Source organism: Hydra vulgaris, chromosome 09, assembly GCF_038396675.1.
Source record: "Hydra vulgaris chromosome 09, alternate assembly HydraT2T_AEP".
NCBI lineage: Eukaryota > Metazoa > Cnidaria > Hydrozoa > Anthoathecata > Hydridae > Hydra > Hydra vulgaris.
In genome coordinates, this window is record NC_088928.1 from 17,133,625 (window position 1) to 17,143,824 (window position 10,200).

The 10,200-nt window shown below is 28.3% G+C and overlaps 1 protein-coding gene across 1 annotated transcript; it reads left to right on the plus strand.

The window, feature by feature from the left end:
- Positions 1 to 7,436: 7,436 nt before the first annotated feature.
- Positions 7,437 to 8,498, plus strand: LOC136085305 (zinc finger BED domain-containing protein 4-like). The gene has a single exon (XM_065806600.1). The coding sequence runs from the start codon at positions 7,437 to 7,439 to the stop codon at positions 8,496 to 8,498; it is 1,062 nt and encodes a 353-aa protein (XP_065662672.1).
- The last annotated feature ends 1,702 nt before the right edge of the window (positions 8,499 to 10,200 follow it).

Sequence of the window (10,200 nt, forward strand, 5' to 3'; positions counted from 1 at the left end):
AAAATAAGTTGTTAGATTTTAGAAACAGGGTTGTTTAAAAAATACAGTATATTTTTTGGCAATCGGTATAAATGTAAAATTACAAAAATTGTTAGCCATGCTTGATCTGAATAGTGCTTTGATAGAAGCTGCATTCAAATATATAACATTGCAAAAAGTAATACCATTTTATTCAATCATATTCATTCCTTTTATTTTTTGTAAATAAAAACATCCACGATGCACTTTTTAAACGTTCTTTGGACGTCTTCATAAGGTTTTATCATTCAATGCAAAATAAGTACGTTTAGAAGACGTTCAGAAAACACCTTATAAAGACGAATAAGTGTCGCCCATAAAAGACGTTTAAAAAAACGTTTTTTGGACATTCTTTTAACGACTTGAATGAGTTATAATTCATTAGTCGGCCATTCAGGTCCTCAAATACATTTTCTGCACCCTTTTGATGTTTTTTATTTGCAAATTCTACTTTCTTGCGTATTCTAATTTTATATCAAACTTTTTGAAAATTTTTGTATACAAAGTGTGTATATACACAAGTATTATAAATTTATTTTAGAAAATATTGGAACATTAAATGATAAGATATTCCATGTCAAGTGATTTAAGATTTTTAATCTATGTGCAATTGTTAATAATCAGTTTTTATGACCATTTAAAATTTGTAGCCACCTCAAATTGTTGTGGTGGGGGAGGGGGGGCTATTCTTTACATGGTCATAAAAACTGAACACTGAATAATTTAAACATAAAATTTGAAATCTGTCGATGATTACATAACTAGTTTATATTTATGAAAAAATAAATAATTCAACTTATTGCCCTCACGTTTAGGGTATATATATATATATATATATATATATATATATATATATATATATATATATATATATATATATATATATATATATATATATATATATATATATATATATATATATATATATATATTTATTACATATATATATTTATTACATATATATATATATATATTTATTACGTATATATATATATATATATATATATATTTATTACATATATATATATATATATATTTTTTGTTTAAAATGTAGATACATGTATGTATGTATGTATCATGATACATACATACATACATATATACATACATACATACATACATACATACATACATACATACATACATACATACATACATACATACATACATACATACATACATACATACATACATACATACATACATACATACATATACATACATACATACATACATACATACATACATACATATAATGGCCACTAAATGTCGATAAAACAAAATGGTCACTTTTCATCCGACCAAAATGAAATTACTACCTCTTGACATGCGTTTACTTTTTGTAATTTCGGTGAAGAAAGTTCTAAAATATTTTTTCATTCTTTTTTTTTTTTGTTAATTAATCTTTTTTTGAAAAAATACATGGTCATAACCTTAAAAGTATAAAATTTATATTATTAAAGTTATTATTGTTGGTTGAAACCTAAAACTTGTTTTAAAAACAGGGTTTAAAATTAATAAAATCATGACTCCAAACTACATCTTTTAAAAAAAATCCTTATAGTAAAATATATGAGCAATAAAGATTTTTATTCATACATGAAAGAATTAATATAAAAGCTTTTAGGAGAAAATAGGAGTTTAAAATATGTTGTTGTTGTTTTGTTTTTTTATTTTATTTTTAATTCATTAATTTAACGGATTAAGAAATAAAAATAGAAAAGTGCGAAAAAACAAACAATTTATAAAATTAGCACAAACTCGTAAAAATGTTTCCTAAATTTTTTGTTCCATAATTATGTTAGCAAATCAAAGCTAAATCAAACAAAACAAAAAATATAACTTTTATAAATTAGAAACACCTGACTTTATTAATATTTTTTAGTATTTTGAGCCGTTCCGGTATATATTTTTTTCCTTTTTTTTTTTTTTGTTACTTTCTTAAACATTTTTAGTAAATCGTTGTACAATAAAATCGTTAACATAATAATAATAAAATTGCACAATAAGTAATATGTAAAAGATAAAATAAATATACAAGTTTTTAATTTTATATAAAGAACGCAGAGACTCGCAAAAGACCGTCAGGCCTTGTCATCGAGAACTGCTCCTAAACTGAAATTAAATCATCATCTCAATAAATCAAAAATCAAATATAGTTCTATATCACTTATAGTTGTATATCTTCTAATAGTTGTATATCTCCTTTAGTTGTATATCCCCTATAGCTGTATATCTCAATAAGTCACAAATCAAATCAGTTGTTGATCTCTATAAAAACTTGACAGCATAAATACATCAAATAATATAATAAATTACAAAACGTTTGAAAATATAAAAATATAATATTATTTGGAGACAAAATAATTTCTTAAAGCTTATTCTTAAATGAACTCCATTTAAGAGAAAAATCAAAATGTTTTAAAAACAATATTATTCCAAAAAGAAGCTTCGCGAAATACAATGTTTGTTTTTCCAAAATTAGTTTGATAAAATGGTTGCCGAATTAAATTGTCGTTTCTCAAATTTTATTTATTTTTATTTTTCAAAGTATATAAATTATGGAAAGAAACTGGGGAGTTGTTAATTTTACATTTGTGCATAAAACAAAGAGTATTAAAAACCTGATCTGATATATATTAAAATTTTTAATTTCAATTGAAAGAGGCCTGGCATAAATAAATCTGTCTTTAAAATTTATATGATGAGCAACATGCTTCTGCTGGAGATGAAGAGGTTTCAGTTCACATTTATTCGTTCTACACCAAGCATTATTTGCATAGTTTAAATAACAACGGATGAAAGAAAAATATAATTGTGTTAAAGTTTGTTTATTTAAAGCATTTCTAGCCTTATACGTTACTCCTATACTTTTAGCTACTGTGTTGAGCAAAAAGTTAATGTGATGTTGCCACCTAAGGTTTTTATCAACATAGATACCTAAAAAGTTAGTATTTCTCTTTTTATTTGGATTTTGTTTACAAAATATAAATGTGATTTTCTCGTTCGAAGCAAAACTACTTTTCTTTCCAATTGATTTTTTTTCTACCCTCAAAAATCGATTTTAAAAAAACCGCTCAATACATAACTACAATTAAAATAATTAAGAACAATCAATAAAAAAACCACGTAATTGCCAAAGAATATTCTGAAACTTTCTAAATCGAAATTACAAAACGTTAAGGCATGTCGGGAGGTAGTAATTTCGTTTTAGAAGTCGGATGAAAAAGTGGCCATTTTGTTTTAGTGACAATTTATTCTTGTTAAACCATTAACAAATTTTCGCTAATTCATTGTTCCTATTTTGAAATAATTAATAATACTGTTTTTTTCTGAGTTTAAGTTCACTAACCATTGAGAGCCCCAAGCTATAGGATTCTTTTCAAGCTCAAATACCCTCTCAAAGCAATCAGAGAGTGTTGGCTTCTTATCAAGACAAAAATAAATGGTATTCTCATTCGCGAACAATGCCACCTTAGATGTGAGAATTTTCTGGGAGATCTTTAATGTAAATTTAAAAAAAGTATAGGGCCAAAGATAGAACCTTAAAAACCCATGAAGTTACAGGAAATGAAGAAAAGTGCTGTCCATCGAGGACAACTTTTATACTGCTATTGGTAAAAAAGGATTCAATAGTCCTAAAGATGTTACCTGATACACCGTAAGAAGAGAGCTTATGGAGAAGACCAGCATGCCAAACTATACTAAAGGCTTTAGAAATGTTGAGAGCGATAGCCTTAACCTCTCGACATCTATTGTTATTCCGTTAAAAAATCAGCAATACGAATAGATTGAAAACCATTTTGATGATCAGAAAGTAATTATTAGTAATTATCTCCTTAAACTCCACATTCGTTTATTCAATTATAAATACGAAGAATACGAAAATACGAAAAATAAAATACGAGAATATATTGTATAAGCTAAGATTTAAATTAGGTCAAGTACCATTTTCTTAATAACTTTGTTATAAATAACGTTTATAAATGTAACACTAGAGAAACGTTTATAAATTTAACACTAGAGAAACGCTTATAAATGTAACACTTGAGAAACAGGAAACTTTATTACTTCATTCAAAAAAAACTTTTCAGTTCTCTAATTGATATTGTAGCCCTTATTTATACAGCAAACTGATTTATTTTTGTAATTAAAAATAAACAAAAATCATTTTCTTTGAAAACAAAGTTTAAAAATCGGATCCTGAATAAAAACAAATACTCTAAATTTTTCTTACAGATTATGAATTAAACTACATATATATCAACTGCAAAGTGAACTGACTTATGTGTATTATCTAAATGACCTTTGCCTTTTTTAAATACAACACTAAAAAAGTTATTTTTTCCAAAGAAAACCTTTGATTTTTTTCTTAACAGTTTTATTTATTAAGCTGCATCTTGTTTTGCTTAATTTTTATCTATCTTGATTTTATTTTAATTCAAAAAATATTAAAGTATCATGATACATAATAATTACATTGCATAAACTTTTTGATATGATCATTAGGATCTTCTTGAAGTCCTGCCCGTACTATTTTAAGTGTAAATTTTATTATATTTTGTGACTCGCGAAACTTGTAAATATAGTTTACGAAACTTGTAATTATTAATCATATTTATAAAAAAGGCTAACCGTGTGGTCCATTCAGTACAATCCAGTACTGAATGGATTGTGTTTTCAGTACTGAATCCAGTACTGAAAACACAAACCAGTACTGAATGGACCACTAAACAATTTGGTACGGGTCACATTTATCGCGCATTTTAACTGCGTGTTGTTAGCGCAATGGTTTACAACTTTTATGGATAGTTAGGTAAGATAGTAAGATAAAAATGGATCTTTTTACGGAAAGTATAGAACAATTAATTAACTTACTTTTGGAACAACAAAAAAACACAATAGTTGAAGAAAGTCATAAGCTATTAAAAGAATTAGAAAAAAGTTTTACTGCAATTACGACTGCTAATTTAAAAATTATTACCGAAAGATTTAATAAACTTGAAACAGACATTATAAACAGTTCAACAAAAATTGTTAGTATTACAAATGCTTTGGAAATATCTAATCAAAAGATATTGTCTTTAGAAAATGAGTTAAATGATACCAAAAAATTTATTAATGTAAACGATGAAATAGTCGCATCAAAATTTGAAAAAGTAAAAGAGCATTCAAATAAAGTAAGAAGTCAGATAAAAGATAAAAGCGCTGTAAATAAAACAACAAGTTAAGGGAAATAGAAGATCGATCGAAAAGAAAGAACCTAAGGATAACTGTAATAAAAGAAAGTGAACACGAAAGCTGGTAAGAAAGTGAGTTAAAAGTTTTGAAACTATTTGAGGAGACGTTTGAAATCAAAGATGTTAAAATTGAACGAGCACATTGAACCGGACCAAAAGATGCTTAAAAAATAGAACAATAATTTTAAAACTCCTAAACTATAAAAATAAGTTTGATATAATGAAGATATCTGTAAGGCTTAAAGGAATGAAAATTTATATCAACCAGGATTTCTGTTACGAAACTGTTCAAATACGAAAAAGTTTAAGAAATAAAATGTTAAGAGAAAGAGAACAAGGAAAGTATGCATTTATCTCCTACGACAAACTTATCTGTCGTGAATGGGCAGAATAGAAAGTTGACACAAAAAATGGCCAAGTATAAATTAGCTTTATATTTTTTATTTTTTGTTAATTAATATTTTACGGGATATTTTTAATTTTTTTATTCTTCAAATTATTAACTTGACATTCTTAAATGAATGTAACATTTACATTTATCGAAATTCTCTTAGTTTTATATTTAAAAACTAAAAAATGGACTCAAAACGTGTAAACAATTTTGAGTTTAACTCTTTTGACTTTTTTCAAACAATAAACAACGAAACTGATTCAATTTATTTTAGTTAAGCGGGTGCTTTATTAAACAATTGTTCTTATTTTTATAACAATGAACTAAAAGAATTTCTTGAGCGAGATCGCTTAAAATGTTATACATTTTAACATAAGAAGTTTAAAAAAGAGTTTTGAAAATTTTGGGAATAATATTGAGGCGGTGGAATACTTTTTTATGTAGGTTAAGGAATGCGGTTTATTAATAGGCCTGAAATGCGTATTTCTGATGCCGATAAAGAGGTTTTAACAATTGAAATTTTAGCCAAAGAAACTAAAAATATACTTTTAAGTAGAGATGGGAAACGATGGAAAGAGCAAAATAATTCTAACCTCGCGATAAGTCTACAATTCATGACATTACAAACCAAAACGGAAATGCTGTTTCTAAACATTTGAAATATGGGGATGTTGTTAATGTTCTGAGTTTTTAATTATATCTTAGTAATTATTGAATGCAATAATTATATAATATTTTAGTAGTAATGAGTAACAGTAAATTAACTCGTAAATGGACTAATAAAGTGTGGGAGAAATTGATAACAGACGGAGCGGCTCGCTTAGTACCTGCATCATGGACAAAGAGTGAATGCTGGACACGCTTCCGTTGCGTTGAAGTTGGAGATGAGGTTTGTTGCTAGACTTACTGCATATATAATTATTTAGTTTTATAAATATTTCAATAAATCAATAATCACCTGCATCTCTCAGGCATTTCATATAGCACACAATGCCAAACTGAGCAGCATTCAGGTTTGATAATTGAATATCAAATGCTAAATAGAGTCAATTAACCTTTATTACAATGAATTTTATTTGATTTTTGTATAACTGTGAGTAATCATGTTATGATCAACTGGTTGTCAAGGAATTTGCCGTTTGTAAGCAGTGTGGATTTTGGTTGTCAGTGCCAATGTTTTTTGTTGTACAAAAATAAGGCCATTATGTATTGCTATGTATTTAATGTCTATTGTTTATTATTTATACTTTACAGGTTTCTTAACACATATGTGAAAATGCTCAACGTACAGCCCTGTACATGATTGTAGGAGACATTCAGCCATTCTCGTGTGTTTAGGATGATGGGTTCCGTTTGCTCAAACAATGATTGAAATTGGTTCGAAGTATGGAACAGTGCAACTTGAGGATATTATGTGTGATCGAACAACGCCAAGACACTACTACCGAAGTAATACAACGAATGTGTTCAAAATAACTGATCACTGGACCGATGGCATTCTAAAATACTCTTATCAGACTTTTACAGCACAATATATTAACAGCAGTTATTGTCTTATAAGTAAGTGTATTGGATTGTTTGAGTTAAGTGAGTCTAAGACTGGCATTGCCGTAAAAGCAAAGACAACTGAAATACTTAAAAAACTTTTCCCTTAGACTATAAAAAGTGACTATTTGGTATTTGTGTCTGATAATAGGAGTAATATGAAGTCGGCTCATCGCAACGATGTTAGACTTCGCAACGATGTTAGCTAAATTCATCGCAACGATGTTAGCTAAATTCAGATTATGAGCTGCTGTGCAGCTCATAATCTGAATTTAGCTTTTGAAAAGGCTTTGAAATTCCTTAGTGCTAATTTAGTTTTTGAAATGATCAAGACTTCAAAGGAAATGGTGGGCTACTTTAAACATAGTGGGAAAAACCAGGAACTAAATAACACTCTCAAACAGAATGTTGCGACTCGTTGGAACTGTCAATTTTTTCTTTTGCAATCATTATCATACCGATTAGATCATGTCAAGTCAATTCTTGCTGATTCAAAGCAGTTTGACAAACTTGAGCAACTGAACAACGTTAATAAAAAATTGTTGCATGACGTCATAGAATTTTTGCATACCTTTTACAAGGTTACTGTACAATTGTCACATGACAATGTGCCTGCGTCCCCTGATGTATGGCCAGTGCTATTTTGTCTTCGGTCAGTCTGTAAGATCAATGGTTCAGACAGCGACAGTGTGCGTGATTTGAAGGCAGCTTTTCTGTCCAGCTTAAATGAAAAGTATATTATTCATCCTTTGCACAAGCTATCAATACTTATTGTTCCTTCTTACAAATACTTGTCTTTTGTCAACACAGAAGATCGCAATTTTGTTTATTTAGAGATGCGTAGTATGGTGGACAAAATTATTTCTTCTTCACTAAATCAGGTGATACGAAAGGACTCAGGCAATACAGATATAGACAGCTTTAGTGAATGCAGTCATTCGGAACAGCTGCCTCCTTCAAAAAAGAATCAAGCTGACCCTGAATTGTATGACTTGCTGGCAGACTTTAAAACAGCTGCCACTCCATTGTCTAACGCCAACAGGAATGACACAAAACATGAACTTGACAAATACTTGGCACTGCCCTTGACAGCGTGTGATCCATTGCAATTCTGGAAAGACAATGACTGTGAACATAAGCTTCCGACGATGGCATTGATTGGTAGAAAATTGTTGGCTATTCCTGCTACAAGTACTGCCAGTGAAAGAGTGTTTTCAGTGTGTGGGGTGACGGTGAGTGAGTGCAGGGCTCGCCTAAACCCAGAAACATTGGAAAGGCTGATATTTCTCAAATACAACATGTAGCCCTGATTACTAGACTGACAATAGGCTACTTAAGCTACAGCTATCTATGTTCAGAAAGTTACTGCTTTAATGTTTTGTGCACTTTAACTGCAGCTATTAGCAACTGCATTGTTTTTTGAACTTTTAAAGTTGTAGTAAAAAAGCATTGCAAATTATTTCAAGTTATTTGCAATGCTTTAACTACTTAATATTACTTTAACTTATTTGTGTTTTATCATTGTGGATGTAAAGCTTTGTAACTAATAAAAAGATAGTTGTGTTGTTACCGAACCGAACCCGAACTGTGCTTAAGACCGAACTGAACCGAACTCGAACATTAGATATAACCGAACCGGACCCGAACTTTAAAAAAAGGGTTCGATTCCCATCTCTACTTTTAAGTTACTGTTATCGCCCACCATCTGGTGAAATAAATAGTTTCAAGTCCTTTTAATTACTGATATTATAAAAAATGTACAACAGAAAAGAAATTAAATTACATAATTGGTGACATAAATTTAGACGCATTAAAATATCACGTAAATTCAAAAACTAATAGTTTTTATAATGATTTATTTGAAAACGGTGCAATTCCGCTAATCAATAAACCAACAAGAGTAACTTTAAAGTTAGTATCCTTAATAGATAGTATTATCACAACAGATACTTTTAATGAATATTTTAAAAAAGGATTAATTAAAAATGATTTTTCAGATCATTTTCCTATTTTCTTTTCAATAAATACTGATAATGAGCAATTAACAATAAAAAAACAAGTTATCATAAAACGCTGTTTTAGTAAAGTAAATATTGCATCATTTAATGAACAACTATTATTACTACATTAAAAACATATAAATTTTTCGTCGAAAGCAAATGGGGTTTATAACTCACATTCTATGATGTTTATAATGCAAACTTCCCACAATACAAAGTTAACTTAAACATAAAAAGCTTAAAGTCACCATGGATTACCAAAGAACTCAGGAAATCTTCCAAATTTAAACAAAAATTGTATATAAAGTATTTAAAGTCAAAAACAGATAAAAATAAGGAAATTTATATTATAAGTCAAAAAAAAAACTTAAAAAAAAATACTACTCAAACTTATTAGAGAAGTTTAAGAATAATGCTAAACGCACATGGCAAATTTTAAATGAAATTACTGGCAATCAAAAAATTAAAACATGCAACAAAAAACAATGATAATTTTTTATATTATTCTAAAGAGATAGCAAATCAAGTAAATAAATTTTTCGTAACTATTGGTCCAAGTTAAGCGAAAAATATTAATCACACCCGTTGGCAGAAGAAAAAAATTACTCTGGCAAGCTCCAGAAAAACCCTTTGGTGGGAGCAATTTTGACACTTTCCTGATCTCAAAACTATAAAAACTGAAATCATCTATCACCGTCCGCAGAAGAAAAGTGCGTTTAAAATTTTGCTTATTCTTAAAAATTGAAAATGACAGCATTCAATATTTTTTGGCATTTTTACAGTATTATAAATATTCTTTATTCTAGATTGGCATAAAAAACACAAAAGGTAACTGTGTAATAAAAAGTTGCAAAAGATTATATAACAAATCAAGTTTTTAAATACTATTTTTTTCTAAAACAAAAGATATTCAATAGCTATAAAATAATCTGCAAAATCAGAAGAAACTACAATGGAAAACTGCACCTTTGATAATTTCATCAATGATCTTTAAGCTATGGTTGAG